The sequence below is a fragment of the Cheilinus undulatus genome, linkage group 6 (assembly GCF_018320785.1).
Source record: "Cheilinus undulatus linkage group 6, ASM1832078v1, whole genome shotgun sequence".
Taxonomy (NCBI): domain Eukaryota; kingdom Metazoa; phylum Chordata; class Actinopteri; order Labriformes; family Labridae; genus Cheilinus; species Cheilinus undulatus.
Genome location: NC_054870.1, coordinates 18,610,974 through 18,629,401, shown reverse-complemented (window position 1 = coordinate 18,629,401; position 18,428 = coordinate 18,610,974). Strand labels below are relative to the sequence as shown.

General features: G+C 38.5%; 1 protein-coding gene across 1 annotated transcript in view; it reads left to right on the top strand.

Moving 5' to 3' along the window:
• The window catches only part of LOC121510728 (high-affinity choline transporter 1-like), a 42,456-nt gene that overhangs the window by 12,320 nt on the left and 11,708 nt on the right, over nucleotides 1-18,428 (top strand). The window contains exons 3-4 of the mRNA XM_041788916.1: nucleotides 913-1,068; nucleotides 12,193-12,341. Of these exons, the coding sequence (XP_041644850.1) occupies nucleotides 913-1,068; nucleotides 12,193-12,341 (305 nt within the window). The remainder of the gene's footprint in view (nucleotides 1-912; nucleotides 1,069-12,192; nucleotides 12,342-18,428) is intronic.

The following is an 18,428-nucleotide window of genomic DNA, read 5'->3' as shown; positions in this document are numbered from 1 at the left end:
TTTTTTTCAGACTCAGTCATCCAATGGTCCAAATAACACAGGAATGAAAATTCTCAGTTTTACTTCTCTCCTCAAACTTTCAGTTTGGATTGTGGGGTTCCACAAGGGTCACTTGTTGGCCCACTGTTATTTTGCCTTTTCATGTTCCCATGTGGTTCAGTCATCCAGAAACACAAAGTCTCATATTATTCATGTGCTGATGATACACAGTTCTATGTCTTAATTGTCCTTGGTAATCTCAAAATGACCTTTTTTTCTCTTTTTTTTTGTTTGTTTTATTTCCTCTGTAGCATATTGAGTTTACATTTGTATGTGCTATGCAAATTTAACTGAATTGAACTTAGTTAATTTAAAAGAGAAGAAGGGTAAACATCTCATCTCTTTCCATTCAATCAGACATTTCTAACAGTTAAGCTCTCCATTACTGGCCATTACAGGATGCTGCATCTAAGCACTTCAATATTGGCTTCCAACCAACAGCTCCTATTCTTTATATACAGTCAGTCACTGAGCCTGAAATTTTTCACCCTATTGATTTCACAGATTTTAAAAAATCCTCACATGTCAGAAAATAGACAATTGAGGAATATGGAAAGATAACCCTGACAGAAACATTAATTTTCTTTTTGTTGTACTTGTTTATCTTTAGGCAGCAGTCTATTCTCTAAATATAAACAAGATCCAATAAGATCTGAGAGGCTTATCACTTCTGATTCAGATTCTTTTTAAACCAAAATACACAATCTAATTTTATCCGAAGCATCAGAAAAGGACATTCAAGCTGAAAGTTGAATTATTAGATAAAAAATCTTCAGTCTAGTCAGCTCCGTTAGTATGTATGTTGGTTATGATCCCTTTAACGCATTTAAAGACAATAAATCTAAATGTCTTTTTCTCTCTTCCGTCATGAAGGTGGCCTGTTCTTCGCTGAGCCCATGAGAAACAATAAATACGTGACCATGATGGATCCTTTCCAGATCAAATATGGAAAAGTACCGACGGCGGCCCTCTCGCTGGCTTCGCTCGTATCAGAGATTATGTGGGTGACGGGAACACTCATAGGATTAGGTAAGAATGCCTCTCTGTGTGGGTGTGATGCATCTGATACTTGGACGTTGACTCTGGCAGCAGAGCAGCTGTTGATCGTAGCCGTTGGCTGAGGTGAGTGAAACACAAGCCTTTGTCTGATTGTACAGTTGCTCTGAAATAACTCATCAATGGAACAGGAGCTTAAATCACACTAGTTACCACCGGAGTGATGTGTCAATAATGTGGTGGTGAATAATTAAAATCAACATTTTTATAATCAAACACTGTGGTAAGGAAGATTGTTACAATTTATTTTAAATCACATTTGAATGATTCTTATCAGTAGTATTTTGTTATGACGTTATATAATAAATAATAGCTGCAGATGGATTATCACTGAATATTTAAAGTGTCTTTTATCAAAACTAATCAGTATTGTTCATGCTGAACAGTAAGCATACGACACAAACTGTGTTTGTCCTTCTTACACCCCATGTGTACTTATAATCTAACAAATTTTAGAATCTCTCTCTTGCATTGCATCTGTAACATTTGACATAGGATTTAAGCACTACAGGGGCTGTGAATAAACTATTTTGCTAATTCCCTGTTATTCAATGTCTTACGGAACACTGTGTGATTATCTTTGGCTGGTTTATCGAAGGTTCCCAGAAACTAAAGGGAAAAAAAAACATGCAGCATACTAGAGCTGGGCAATTAAACGAAAAATAATCAAAGCGACATTTAGAGCCTCTAACCGATGTAAACCTGCCATGTCAATTATTTCAATTTTTTCCCTTGTGATTCTACCTCTACTAATGCTGCAACACCCCCTTAAAAACAAAATACTGGCTGAGTAGTCATAACCTGCTGGAAACCCAAGAAAAGAAGAAGTACTAGTCATGTGACACCATCCCATCCAGTCTGCTAAAACTCAAATACAAAAGCGATTGTGCAACGTGAGCAGCAACGTTATTTTCTACTTTTTATACAACAGTATAAAAATGATTTAATTTTAGCAAGAAATGCAAGTTTATTGTCTACTTTTCTTAGGAAAATTTGACTTTTTCCACATAAAAAAAAATATATATTTTAAATTGTTTATGTGTGTATGTTCCATTCAGTTATTTGTTTTAAAAGTTTTTTTAAAATTAGTAAGTTAGTCATAGGTTAAGTATAAATATTGACTATTATATTTCCCTATCTTTCTCATGGTGGTTGGGATAGTTTTCCTTCCATCTAATGTCATGTATTCTATGTCTTTTATAATCTTTTTCATGTTTTTCTCGATTTTATATACAGTATGTCTCATATTGTTAACCAATATATGCCGAATTTCTTCAATGAAGAATACTATTGTTCTTATTGTTTCTATGATTCTTTGCTTTTTTTATTGCATTGAAGATAATGTTTTGGGTCCTAGTGTTAAACAAATGACATCAACAAGAAAAAATCTTTAATTTTGAAAGAAAGCTTCAGTGAGATTTTTTTTACTGGATTTTGAAATAGACTGAAATTAATTGGGATGTATGCATCAAAAGCTGATTCATTTTAGTCAACTTTATTTACCCCAAAAGGGCAATTCAGTAAACATGATCACCACAGAGAAGAAGATAAATAGAAAATGTGGTGGTTGCAAATTTCTGGAGGACAGTTAGTATCTTGTCCTAGCTATTCAAACCTCACCAAGGGTTGACTGTGGCTCCGTTGGTAGAGTTGGTCATCTCTCAAGGTCTGGTGCCTGATCTCCATCCCCTGCAAAATCTATGTGTCCTTGGGCAAGACCCTTAACCCTTTATAGGACAGTCATTGCAAGACGTAGAAATTTGACATTTAAGTCATTGGTGGACATCCCAATGCTTTTTTACTTTTGTCACCTATATATATTTTTCATTGTGGTGAAAATCAAGGTCAACGAAGAGACCATATATGGTTTCTTGCACATTTATGGTTTAAAATCAATAAATCCATAACATTTTTTCAAATTAACATGATAATAATGGAAAAGAAATAACAATATAGTCCAGTCCAATGCATTTTTACTTGCACATTAAGCGTTATTTAAATAAAAAATATTCATTTTACAAAACATGGAGAGGTTCTTTTAGATTCTGACCTCTTTTAAAGGAAAAATATGACCAGCTTCAGATTACTGTATGAGCAATAGTAAGTACTGATGGCTACTCTACCAACAGTCTTCACCATCAGTGTGTGAATATGGAGTGAATGATTGTAAACAGGTCAAAGTGATCTGTGATGCTAAAAGTGCTTTGAATTGCCAGATGGCAAGAAAAGCCTAGACAAAATGAATTTAACTTATCATTTACCAAATGCTCTCTCCCTTAATGATAACTCAAACTTAGAGATGTCCCTTAAACAGAGCTATGGCCTCACTACTACCAAAAGACTCATAGCTGGTTGATGAAATCCTCCCCATTCACTACCATACGGAATCGGTTGTATTTTATTAATGTTGCCAGCATGGAACAGGTATGAACAGGTTTTTTCTATCATCGGGCCCTTGGGGTTGGGAGAGAATGCTTGGGTTAGGGTTGTGAGGCATTTCTAGTTGCTTATTCATGCATAATATTTGTGCTGTGGTGATCCAGGGAATTAAGACAATATAATCCTTGTTTGCCTGTTTTTTTTTTTATTAAATCTCAAGCTCTTTCATTGACTTGCCCCTTTTTTTTGCCATTTTCAGTGGATTATAAATGTACATGATCCCTCTTCCCTGTACATCTGCTGGTTGTTGATCTAAATGTAACATTATGTTTTTTATTTATTGTATTTATTTAATGGTAGATAATGATAAATAAACTAGTAAAATTAGAAAAGAGGTACAATCTCTTATGCCTGAAATTGCTGTAGTAGGTTTTGGACAGAGCTATACACAGCTTCTGTACAGCCAGTATTTAGTAGATGCACCTTTGGCTGCAATCACAGCACTGAGTCTGTGTGGAAAGGTCTCAATCAGGCTTGCACACATGAACACTGCAATTTTACTTAATTCTCCTATGCAGAACTCCTCAAGCTCTGTCAGGCTGCACAGGGATCGAGCATGAAGAGCCTTTTTCAAATCCAGCCACAAATTCTCTATTGGATTGAGGTCTGGGCTTTGACTCGGCCACTCCAGAACATTCACCTTGTTGTCTGTAAACCATTTCTGCATAGCTTTCACTGTATGCTTCAGATCATTGTCTTGCTGGAAAACAAATCTTCTCCTAAGCTGTAGTTCTCTTGCAGACTGAAAAAGATTGTCTCCAGGATTTCCTTGTATCTTGGATTTTACAAGACCTTTACAAGACCTCCGTGGCTGGCTGCTGAGGAGCATCCCCATAGCATGATGCTGCCACCAAGGTGCTTCACAGTAGGGATGGTGTGTTTTTGGTGATGTGCAGTGTATGGTGTCCCCCAAACATAGCATCTTTTCTGGTGGGCAAGCACCGTTTTGTTCTCATCAGATCAAAGAACTTTCTCCCCTTTGACTATGGAGTCTCTCACATGCCTTTTGGCGAACTCTAGTCCAGATTTAGACAGTTTTCTTCAACAGTGGCTTTCTCTTTACCACTCTCCTGTTAAGCTTTGACTGGTGAAGAACCTGGACAACAGTTGTTGTACACAAAGTCTCTCCCATCTCAGCTACTGAAGCCTGTAACTCCTTCAGAGAAGTCATAGGTGTCTTGTTGGTCTCTCTCACTAGTCTCCTTCTTGCTTGGCCACTCAGTTTGAGAGGACGGCCTGATCTAGGTAGATTTACACGTGCCATATTCCTTCCATTTCTTGAGGTTGGATTTAAGTATGAGTCAGGGGATGTTCAGTGCCTTGAATTTTTTTTTTGCATCCTCTGACTTATACTTTCCATCACATTTTTTTCTTGAGTTGTTCTGAGTGTTCTTTTGTCCTCATGGTGTAATGGTGGCTAGGAATACTGATTAACCAGTGACTTGACCTTCCAGACACAGGTTTCTTCATACCACAATCTCTTGAGATATATTCACCAGGGGTGACCTGGAATAGTCTGTGATTCGACGATTCGATTTGGAGGAGTCTGATTCGACTATGAACCTCATAGTCACATGTTGTTATGTAACCAAGATCGTACCAATCTGACTCCATGGGGCTGCTACGTCTGGGTTTCCGTTAGCTGGCATTTGCCGGTCATTGGCCGGTAAAAAGGGCAGAAGTCCAGCAGATAAAAATATAACCGGTCAAAATGTCTGGCAGAAAACATGCCAATGACTAGATAAGTAAATACTGAATACTTGCATATTATATTTTGTGTAACCTAGAAGACATGTTGCGAGAATGCGTTAGTATAAACTAAAAGTTGCCTAATCTTACTACATCTACTGTCCTGCGGTGCTGGGGTTGTATATCTCCTCAGACGGCAAGCACATGGCTAATTATGTATGCATGATGACGTCAAAGCAAATTTATCTCTCTGTGGGTGCTCAGTATTGCTGGGGACTATGCAGGGAAAATGGGAAAGTTTGACCAGAGCTTTGTCATAAAGCGGAATTTTATCTAAGTGAAGTTTTCCTGGTTAACCAAAGGCTTAATATCATAGGCGGTATGAAGGGACTTTATGTCATCGCTGCGAGTAATGAAGAGGCTGAAACAAAGGGAATTGTATAGCTGAGCATTGTAAACACCGATGCAGCAGCAGAGAGGGAGAGGCTTAGGCCGAGCAGATTTGTAGTGGACTTCGATAAACTACCTACACACGTTGACAAAATTGTTGGTACCCCTCTGTTAATGAAAGAAAAACCCACAATGGTCACAGAAATAACTTGAATCTGACAAAAGTGATAATAAATAAAAATTCTATGAAAATTAACCAGTGAAAATCAGACATTGCTTTTGAACTGTAGTTCAACAGAATTTTTTTAAAAAACAAACTCATGAAACAGGCCTGGACAAAAATGATGGTACCCTTAACTTAATATTTTGTTGCACAACCTTTTGAGGTAATCACTGCAATCAAACAATTTCTGTAACTTTCAGTGAGACTTCTGCACCTCTCAGCAGGTATTTTGGCCCACTCCTCATGAGCAAACTGCTCCAGTTGTCTCAGGTTTGAAGGGTGCCTTCTCCAGACGGCATGTTTCAGCTCCTTCCACAGATGTTCAATAGGATTTAGATCAGGGCTCATAGAAGGCCACTTCAGAATAGTCCAATGTTTTGCTCTTAGCCATTCTTGGGTGTTTTTAGCTGTGTGTTTTGGGTCATTATCTTGTTGCAAGACCCATGACCTGCAACTGAACCAAGCTTTCTGACACTGGGCAGCACATTTCTCTCTAGAATACCTTGATAGTTTTGAGATTTCATTGTACCCTGCACAGATTCAAGACACCCTGTGCCAGATGTAGCAAAGCAGCCCCAGAACATATCAGAGCCTCCTCCATGTTTCACAGTAGGGACAGTGTTCTTTTCTTGGTATGCTTCATTGTTGTGTCTGTGAACATAAAGCTGATGTGCCTTGCCAAAAAGTTCCAGTTTTGTCTCGTCTGTCCATAGGACATTCTCCCAGAAGCTTTGTGGCTTGTCAACGTGCAGTTTGGCAAATTCCAGTCTCACTTTTTTATGATTTGTTTTCAACAGTGGTGTCCTCCTTGGCCGTCTCTCATGAAGTCCACTTTGGCTTAAACAACGACAGATGGTGCTTTCTGACACTGATGTACCTTGACCTTGGAGTTCACCTTTAATGTCTTTGGAGGTTGTTCAGGGCTCTTTTGTTACCATTCGTATTATCCGTCTCTTCGATTTGTCATCAATTTTCCTCCTGCGGCCACGTCCAGGGAGGTTGGCTACAGTCCTGTGGATCTTAAATTTCTGAATAATATGTGCAACTGTAGTCACAGGAACATCAGGCTGCTTGGAGATGGTCTTATAGCCTTTACCTTTAACATGCTTGTCTATAATTTTCTTTCTAATCTCCTGAGACAACTCTCTCCTTCGCTTCCTCTGGTCCATGTTTAGTGTGGTACACACCATGTCAACAAACAGCACAGTGACTACTTGTCACCCTTTAAATAGGCTGACTGACTGATTATAAGTTTGTAGACACCTGTGATGCTAATTAGAGGACACACCTTGGTTGAACATGTTCCTATGGTCACATTATTTTCAATCTTTTCTAGGGGTACCATCATTTTTGTCCAGGCCTGTTTCATGAGTTTGTTTTTTAAAATAATTCTGTTGAACCACAGTTCGAAAGCAATGTCTGATTTTCATTGGTTAAATTTAATAGAATTTTTTTTTATTATCACTTTTGTCAGATTCAAGTTATTTCTGTGACCATTGTGGGTTTTTCTTTCATTAACAGAGGGGTACCAAAAATTTTGTCCACATGTGTATGACCAATCCTCAGATAAAGTTGGATTGTAGTCAACACAGAATCACATCGTGCAGAATGGCATGGACCACTTAGAGCTTATAACGAAGGCTCTGTCTCTCTTCAGAGAGTTTACAGTTATATCATCATGAGGACTGATTTTAGCAGCTGATGGTAAGACTCATTTTTCATTTGAAATGTAGAGTTCTAATGCAGTGTCCAGTTAAGAGAGCACTTTTGTTATGTGTTTAGATGCTTCGTTGTTGTTGGAGGAGGATGATATTTAGCTGTTGTAAGCTGCAAAGTTATGATAGTGGTCAATGTGCTAACAGGCTAATGCTGCTGATGTGAAGCTAACTGTTGTTGTTTATGTGTTTAATGTGGGCGTATATTATGTAACTGACTGAGTGTGTAAGGAAAAGCGTGACGCTTTCATTTTGCTACTTTAAACCACTTACACAAAAAAAATAAGAGAGAGATTTATGTGTTTTGCTGCTGTTAATGCAGCAAAATAATGTTAAAGCAAATGTCTGGTAGTTGTTCTAAATGGCCGGAATTCTCGAGGACTGCTGGTCATTTTGACCGGGGACAATAAAGTCTAGCGGAAACACTGTTCGACTATTAGTCGACTAAAGGCAAAATCTGACGAATCAGATTCGACTATGAAAAACTTTAGTCGTTGACAACCTAATATTCACTGCACTCAAGTGATCCCCATTTCAGTAACTTTGAGACTTCTAGCACCACTTGGCTGTACCACTGTTGAATTGGGTCAGTTATTTACATGATTTGTAGAAATAATGTTTCACTTTGACATTAAAGAGTTTTTAGGGTTCTAACCCCCGGAGGGGGTAGAACCCTATTGTTTTCCTGCCGGTTTATTATTATTTCCGTTCTGCCGCTCGAGCTAAAATTCCCGTGAGCTGGAATGCGCTAGAAAGCTGAAACTTGGCCAAAACATTGGAAATGATGTGCAGCAACTTTCCATAAATCATGAGCCCAGTCAGCCACATGGTAGCGCTGCAATTAAGGCCTAAAATCTTTTTTTTGGGAAGGCCCCTCACACCGTGAGTCCGATTGACTTGAAAATCGGTCCACAGATGCAGCTCAATATGCTCTACAAAGAAGCCAATTGGACCCTTAAAGTCCGCCTAATTAGATTTTTTGCTAATTAGCATAATTTGAAAAACAGTCAAATGAATAGAAATTGGGAAATATTTACCCTATAGGCACCAAATTTGGTACATGGCCTCAGGGGAAAAAACGTGAAATTTCTATTATAAATGAGCCTGATCCGTTCAAAAACATGGCCGCTAGACCCCAAAATATCTCTGCTACTGGGCGGAGCCAACTAATGATTGGTCAGAACTCCCACACCTTTTGCCCGATCATCACCAAATTTGGTATGTAGGTTCACAACAGGACTGGGAAGCTGCCTGTGAAAGCATTTTGAGCTCAACCCATAGGGGGCACCATAAACACCACATGTCTATATCTCAAAGACCATTGGTTGGAATTTCACCAAATTTGCTGTGCATGTTCTAGGGGCAAGTATTAACTAATGTCCTGAGCAGCATATTTATTGGTGAAAGTGGGCTTGGCCTATTCATCATTAAGTACCTTTTCTTCATTTGTGGTGAGCTGGAATGACCTAGAGACACCAATCTTGGTACGTCAAGTATAAATGATGTCTAAATACTGCTCCTAAAATTTGAGCCCAATCGGCCTAAAGGGGGCGCTATAACATAGAGTGCAAAACTTCAAAAGCCCCGCCCCCACACACCGCAAGTGCTGTTGACTTGAAATTTCTCACACAGCTTCACCTGATAGGTCTCTACAAAAAATCCTCTTGCACTACCAACGCCGTTATTACGGATTTTTGGCTAATATGCATAATGCTAAAAACAGTCAAATGAATAGAACTTTTGAAAAATTAATGCTATCCACACCAATGTAGTGGTATGTGGCATCGGGGGACCGAGATCATTTCTATTATAAATGAGCACAATCGGTTGAAAAACTTAGCCGGGTCAATCCGAGTATTGAGTGCCATTTGAGTCGCCATGCCATAATGTGGTGTATTTTGTGTAAAAGTGGGCTAATATTTATTTTGAAAATATCTTGTTACATGGTTAACTCCCCTGTACCATAAAACCCAACCATATATACACAGGATGAATTAACCCTTTAAAACCCACCATTATGCGAGTCCGCCGGGACATATTCTTAGATTTTTACATACTGTAGTGGCATTTTTGGGAGTATTTTTGTTTGCTTAACATAAAAAAAAACCCTTTATCCCAAATTGTAATAATATGTATTGACTTAAGTCTTAATTACTGCAATAAATTGCTTAAAAGTGCAATAAACCTAAAAAAAAATGAAAATCGTTTTTGTTTTTTTCACATATATTTCAAAATACAGAAATTGCACAGCTGTATCCCTCAAATTTGTCAATGTAAAAAAGTTGCACAATATCCTTTGGAACCACAGGAAATTTATTTGGAGTCTCTACATAACTTGCTTTTTGAGATATAGTCAATTTTTTAACCCTTAACAAAAACTGAGCCATATCCTCCTGACTACCCGGAAAAAAAAATGTTGTCCATTCACATGTTTTTTAAATCCCCCAATCTTTGTAAGGTACTTAGAATACTGAAAACATTTTTTGGAAAAAAATAGTTTTTATTTTTAAGATATCTTGAATGCCATACATGTGAAACCGAATCTTGATGGCAATCAGTTATTCCCAAAGAAAATAGCGAAAAGTCAACATAAGAATGAGTTTAACATCCACATAACTGTCCATCATCACTTTTGTTTTGTTTTGCTCATTTGTTATGACGCTTCAAAAAGCAATTTCCTGAGCCTGTGATGTTGCCCTCTGAGCCTGTGATTTGACCTTCTGAGCCTGTGATTTGACCTTCTGAGCCTGTGACGTGACCTTCTGAGCCTGCAGTGACCCCCTCTGAGCCTGTGATGTTGCCCTCTGAGCCTGTGATTTGACCTTCTGAGCCTGTGATGTGACCTTCTGAGCCTGCAATGACCCCTTCTGAGCCTGTGATGTTGCCCTCTGAGCCTGTGATTTGACCTTCTGAGCCTGTGATGTGACCTTCTGAGCCTGCAGTGACCCCCTCTGAGCCTGTGATGTTGCCCTCTGAGCCTGTGATTTGACCTTCTGAGCCTGTGATGTGACCTTCTGAGCCTGCAGTGACCCCCTCTGAGCCTGTGATGTTGCCCTCTGAGCCTGTGATTTGACCTTCTGAGCCTGTGATGTGACCTTCTGAGCCTGCAGTGACCCCCTCTGAGCCTGTGATGTTGCCCTCTGAGCCTGTGATTTGACCCTCTGAGCCTGTGATGTGACCTTCTTAGCCTGCAATGACCCCCTCTGAGCCTGTGTTGAGGCCCTCTGAGCCTGTGATTTGACCTTCTGAGCCTGCAATAACCCCCTCTGAGCCTGTGATGACCCCCTCTGCTCTGAAACATGGTGAATGTGTGAAATGTTGGTGTAACTCCCCAGGTTTTACATGCAAAAAGAATGATTGATGTATCTCATGCAGTTTCAAATCTATCCACAATCAAAAATGGATATGCTTACTGTGGTATCTTAGCCAACCCTACGCTGGGTTCTATAGGGTTAAATCACAACATGTGATCATTAGGTATTTCTTTGATACATGTCAACATAAAGTGAGATGTGTATGTCACAGTTAGGAGCACGTAATGGGAGAAGTGGCGTTGTTTTTCTGACATTTGGCCCATAAAATGTCACTACAACGGCACTGGTGAAGAGTGCTGTCAAAGTGGGAGCAACGACAGCCATTTTTTATTGTGTTCATGTGTGAGAAGCTTGACTCACATGTACATGTTGATCCAAACATGCTGACACCATGGACTGCTACTTTGTTGCATTCACTTTCTGAAGCACTGTAGGATCTTGGAGACCGTTCTCAAGACTTGTGTTTTTCTCAGCTTCTTTTTGGCTAAACCGTGTGCTGGACCGCTCCCGTATTGCTTCTGGGCGGCGTGGAGCCCACGGGCTGTTTGAATATAGGGCTGATCTTGGCCGTTGGAAAGGGCGGAAAGGGTTAGACCCCGCCAATAGCTTGCGGCTATATTTTATTGTTGTTTTCTGTCAGAAAAGCCAAATAATATTGACCGTGAATGATTATGAAAATTGTAAAAGGGTAAACCATCCAAGGGGGTAATTATTTTTTTAGGCACTGTAAGTTTCAGAGCACTTCTTACCAAAGTTTATTACTCTGAGGTTACAAAAGCTGACTTTGACTTCCCTTAGCGGTATCAGTGAGATCAGTTTTAAACAGGTCTGGGTGCGTATTATTTTCCAAGGAAATTTACAAAAAAAATATGGCAAGTAATCCTGTCCTGACATGAGCAGCAACTCTTTACCTGGAAATTGTATCCTCAGAAAAGCCGTGTCAGATTAGTTTCTCCTTTGCCAATGTTGCTAACAAAGACAACTTCAGAAGTTCCTGTTCCTTCTTGATTTTGATTGTTCAGTGAGGGAGGAGTGACATTGATGAGCGCAGCACTGTTACAAAAGTTGTAGTATTTTAAAGTGGAAGTTAGTGCAGTTTCCAAGAAAAAAAAAAAACAGCTTGTGCCAAGGACATTTCTGCGCTCAGGATGCTACGCGTTGGACTAGATTGGTTTTGAATTGAAAATGAGTGCTGCCAGTGTAAGAAACACTGACTATGGACACAAGCCCTGAGACGTTAAGACCTCTGTTATATTGATCTTAAAATAGATCTGATTAGTAATATGTGATTTCTCAATTAAAGTATCTGTATATGTGTGTTTAACAGGGGTAACTATGAGTGTGATCCTGGACTTGTCCTACACTGTAAGCATCTGGATTTCTGCTGCTGTGGCCATCACATACACCCTGCTGGGAGGTCTCTACTCTGTGGCCTACACAGACATCATACAGCTCATCCTCATCTTCATCAGCCTGGTAAGTTACAGCTTCTCCAGCTTCCTTGTGTATTCATATCTGCTGTGTGTCCGTTGTTAATGGGTTTGTAAAAGACTTTGAAGAAATAGTTTAGCATTTTAAGACAAATGCCTTTTTGCTGTCTTTCTGAGAATTGTTTGTTTTGCACTAAGGTACTGACCGGAGGTGGTTAGCCATTTTTTTTTACCATTTTTGTACATTTTTAAAAACAAACCAAAAGGTCTCTTAATGGGATAAACTCAGTTTATCAAAAATGCTTTAGCAAAAATGCTTAATGTGCTGAAACAATCCCTTGTGGAAAATGCTGATTAGGCTACACCACTGCATCCATTCTCTCTGAAAGATGCCTAGCATTTTCCTCATGGTGACAAAAAAGTCATGGCAGGCAGCTGCTGTTCACTCAAATAAAGCCACAACACCTAACTTCCTGTCAAGCCACAAATTGTGAGAACAAGACACGTGCCAGCCATACAAGTCATTTCCTCCTGCTTTCACTTTTCATGCCAAGCTAGGCTAATGGCCTCAATAGTCACTTTAACAATAAAAATAATGACGATAGAAGAAACTATATCTGTTTACTTTGTTAAACACGTAAAAGCTCAGTTTTGCTTTTATAGTCTTGCTTGGTCTGGTTTTGCTTGCAGCATATTAGCTTTGTGCTAATTTCAACAAATCTAATGTAAAAACTACTGTTTGAATGAAAATTACAAAATCAGTCATTGACTCTTTGTCTTTCTTCACCAATGTAACCTCACACCCAAGTATAAAAGATACCTTGTATTACCATCCGATACGAATTGGTAACCCTTGATACTAGATGTGGACACACCTTAATGTGTGCTGGAGATGATTTGCTATCTGATAGTTCAGACTGCATAAGGAGTCAGTCTGGGATCCCTTCATGTGGTTTGGTTTGGTAGTTTAGATGCTTGCATACAATAGCATGCATTTAAGACTGCCATGTCAACTGGCATAATCTGCAGTAGTCCACTAGTAAGAAAAAACATACTATGTCCATCCAGTCTATCTTGTAGTGATGGGAGCTCTTCTTAGAAATCCAGATCATTATGCTCAGCTGGTGTTTTGACTCTTTATCTGGTATCATTGTGGCTTTTACACAACAACCAAAATGGAAGGAAGGAAACAAAGTCTCAAGTTTCACAGCTTTTGAGTTGAGGGGCCAATCTTAATACTTCATGTTGCCATTAAGCTTCAACTATTTAAGTTGAAGCCTCAGAAAATGTTGGCTTAACCTAAATCCTTATTTTAACTTGGTATATACCTTACATTATTTAAGTAACTCAATATAATGTGTTGTATCAACTAGTTAAATTATCAAAAGTGCACCTGATACTTAATCATTTTTTCACTCAACATTTGTCAAGTGGGGTTTTTTACAGTGTGACACATCTGTACTCGCTGGTGAATTGAGTCGTCCTTTCAATCTAACCAGTAATGCTGGGTACAAGTTATAGCGTACTCAAGCACTTGATGTGTCTATCGTAACTTGAGTCATGTATCGATCCTTGCACACTACTACATGCTGTTTTGAGCCACATAATTTTGAATGATTTAGCACTACATGTGTACTCACCCTTTCTGGATCCATGACAGAGAATATACTTGCTAAATAATAAATAATGAAAGAATGAAATAATCAGAGTTAAGGAAATAATAAGCAGTGCGCAGAGATATAACTTCATCAGTTGCAGCTTTAGCTGTTTTTGCCCAGTGAGCTGGATTATGGCAATAAACACTGCTTTATGACAGCTACTGTAATTCTCAAGGGACATATGACTCAAACAAGACTTTTTTAGTACTGGTTAGCACATGCCATTTGTAATGATACCGGAGCTGGTGGCTAGAGATAGGCTCACATTCAGTTTTGAGGAAGGAGAAGGCTTCAGCAAGGTGATGACGTTTGCTGAACTGGAGTGAAGCCACTGTCACAGCTAGCAACAGGTACGAAATGGGATAGATGAATGAGGAAGAGTAGCGTGTTGATAAAGTGACTGTTACTATAGACGTGAGCAGATCCCTCTGTTACTGTGCAAGCCATCCTGTCTCAGAGTGGTGTGTTTTGTCTGTGGAACAGTTTGCACTGTCTAATTCATACTACGGAGCTTTGTGTTGATGTTTTCTGTAAACATACAGCTCATAAACATCACCTACTATCTGTTATTTCTTTCAAAACTAGGCTTTAAATTATGGATGAGCAGCACACCACGGAAAACAAAGTTGTTATGTTTTAGTCACTATAATTTAGCAAGTACTCATTATTGTTCAAAAGGTTTTGCAAATGAAACTGAAACTACTATAAAATCCCATCACTTCTAAGGTAATTTAAAAAATAATGTGTCAGCAATTCTTTCTAAAGCATGACTAAAGGAGGGGAGTAAGCCAAGACAGTCTGGCTACAGGTTGTTCATCTGAGACGCTGTATAGCTCAGAACTAGGGATGATAATGATTAATTGATGATCGATTGATTGGTCCTTAAGAATTTACGCGTGAAAAATGTACTCGATCCATTGATATTTACAATAACAAAACCACGTTTCACCTCATTTTATCAGTTGTGTGTAAAAATTACTGGCATTCACCAGCAGATGTCGCAACGTTTTCAATGATGGCAGGATAATCATGTCGGGGCAGTGAAGAGGACCACCGTATAGCCAGGTAGAAACATCTTGATCTCTTCATCTCTTCATCTCAAAATGAAGCGAGCGAGGCGACGAATCGAATGGGACAATTCGAACCGAAAGAAGAAAATGCCACATGCAAGCACTGTGATTCTGTGTTTAAATATAATTCATGTCTGACCCTGGATCATGTGGTTATGCTTATTTTTCCTCAACAAAAACAAGCATCAGACAGCAGTCGGCCTCCATGAGTTGTAAATGATACATTTCAATTATATGTTGCTGCACTGTTAAGGCCTGTGTTTAAAAGCGAGCTTAAAATATTTTTTTAATCCGTGCTCCTTGTGCCAATCTATATTTACTTTAATGTCTTATTTGATATGTTGTAGGCTAAACAGTTGTTTTTCTAATGTGATGTTGTCAGAGAATATGTTTTCTGTAAGGAAATGCAGCTTTATCGAGATGTTTTTTTTTTTTTTCATAAATGCACGTAATACATCTCATGGTACTCAGGAGGCTGGAATAACGTTTTAAATACACAGGCATATTGATGTTTCATGATTAGTGCTGTCATAAAAGTGTGTTTCTGTGGAAATAAAGCTTTTATAGAGGAGGGAAAATATCTTCTTTTTTGTGTAAGCAAAACATTAATGTTCTAACATCAATCAAATATCAATTAATCGATTGGTTGATCGTTAATTATAGCAGTGGTCGGTTAAGTAACGTGCAAATGATTTACATCCCTACTCAGAACAGAAATACATGCCAAAACTTTCAAAATGAATTGGGATTAAACTTCTGGTTGGGGGGTTAGGATAACAATTTTGTTAGGATACCAAAAGTTAAAAGTCAGAAGTGTTACATGCAAAACCTAATAACAAAACGTTTAATAAAGCCGAGTAAACAGTCTGCTTACAGGAAAAAGCTTGTCCTTCATAAAAACATTTTAAGGTAGCCATGTAGCTAAAGTAGTTCTGTAACCTGCATAAGCTAAGCAGACAACATAGCTATGAAACAGATGAAGCTATGTAGCTAACGTGGCTAAGCTCACAAAACAGCAACGTAACCCATGTATCTACATTAGCTTTCTCTAGGTTTGTTTAAGTTCACGTCAAGAAAGCTAACTTAGTTATAGATAACAGAGCCACATAGCTTATTTTGCTATGTAGCTAAAATAGCTAAAGCTAAGCTCACAGCAAGCTATGTTAACTATGTAGCTAAATCAACTATGTAGCCATGAGAGCTTTAGCTACATTGCTAAAGTTCATGTTGCCAAAGCTAGCATAGATGCATTGGCTTTTGTTGTAACATTAATTATTATCAGCTATGTTAGCTTTAGGTAAAGCTAACATAGCTAAAGCGAGCCACCATCAGTGTAACTACTTCTAAAACAGGTTTAATTTAATACCGGATTAGACCTTTGACTGTTTCATCTGTTTTACCTCTGAAATATTTCTTGGTTTGGAATGTTTTTAATGTAGTGTTTCATGTAGTGTTTTTGTTTACAAATCAAGTTGTATTAAAAAAAATGAAAATAAAACTGGAAAATATTGTTCCAGCAATTACGGCACTTCCTTTCTGGGATATACGGTGTCTTAGATGAACAATCTGTGACAGTGGCCGTTACAGATTAACCGCTGCAGTCAGATCTCTCTCAAAAAAGACGTTAAAGAGGCACCACTAGCTTCTGAGCCTGTGGCTGATTCACTGCCATTAATTTGTGCTGCCAGCAGCTTCACTGCACACAGCATGCAGGGATACCTACATCATGGAAATGATAGAAGAGCTGTGACTTGCAAAAAGATGAGCAAGTGAGAGTTTCTTTGCAGGCCATCACTGAAGATGTACGTAGTGTGCACGCATGTACTAAGTGCAGTCAGCTTGGGTATCACTGTTATCGACAGCTGGTGTCAATGCAAGGTATAAAAAAATCCTACAGTTATGTTTAAGCATTTAGTGTTACAACTTAAAGCTCCTTTGAGGCGTGTTTTGTTTGTATTGATTTTGGTACTGAGTAAGGTCTACGTGTTACCTCAGTGCTGATTTTGTCCGGCATATCTAAAACTAACGTTTTTAAAACTTCTTACCCTGCTGTCTTTTAATGGAAGATTTTTGGAGAACCATTGCTGGTTAGAGTGGAAAAAAGATCAAGGTTATTCACTTTATGTGACACCAAGACAGCAGCAATTTGAGACAATATATAAAACTACAGAAAAATTATCAGTCTTTATGCCTATTATTTTTTTTAGGTAATAAAATGGTATCAGAAATAATATAAATATGTTTCATAACCAGCTAAAACTCCTCACTAGAGCTTTAAGTCTACATTATTGTCAGCAGATTTGTCTCAATTTAACACAGACATGAGTCTTGTGTATTTTGCCCTTTAACTTTTGGAAACAAAGCAAAAAGGCTATTTCTTAAACTGTTTAACTATTCTTGTTTTGTATTTCTGTGAGGAAAATACCTTTTCCTTTAAGAGTTTGTTTTTATGCTTTATAAAGACGTTTGAATGAAGGTGTCATTCATTCTAAACAATCTCTGTAAAACTAAAAACTAAATTAAAACTCTGTTGTTTAGCCATTGTGTGCCCTGATGATTTCATCTTTAGGTGTCCAGGAAAAGTCTTACATGGTGCGCCGGTGGCTCAGTGGTTAGCATGTGTCATCCAAACACATGCCAATCAGGTGAACTGTAAACTCATGTGCGAATGTGAGTGTGGCTGTATGTCTGTATATCATAACACTGAACAAAATGGCAGTCTTTATAAGCTTGTCTGTACACCTGGGAATCTTGAATCTATACAGGTGATTAAATGATAATTAGAAACACTATTTAGTGAAAGAACTATAGACTGTGTATGAGAATTTAATGTACCATCTTGGTTTTAAAAGTAAAGCCAATGCAGAAGTACCCTAAACTTGCATATTTTTAATTTTCAGCTGGGGGTTTCTTTACTGGTTGTTTGAACATTTCCAATTGTACAGAAGTTTATTAGAAAAAATTAAAAATGGTCTCAATCAGCAGTTATTGGGCTGCTTTAGCACAGCATGATATTTTGTTATTGCGTTCAGGGTCCCATCAAGAGTAAAGACACTAAAGCATGTCTCAACCTCAGAGAACTGTAAACAAGTAGCAATGCATATCCACAACATGGTCTTCTCTGGTGTCAAATATAAGGTGGTGCCAGCGAAATGCTTAACTTCAAAACAAAGAACCTCAATTGAAGGCCTTTTAGTATGCACATGACATGGCCTCCATACAACTGGACCTCCATTTTCCAGAACAAAATTCTGCCGAACCATGCGGTTTAAACAAGATGCTATTGAAGCAATACATTCACTGTGCTTGTTTACACCCAGGCTGAGGAGCATTATGGCAGCATGGCAGTAGCCATTTAATGGAGCTACAGTGGCTACTAAGGGGGGAAGCTGCGTGACAGTTTAG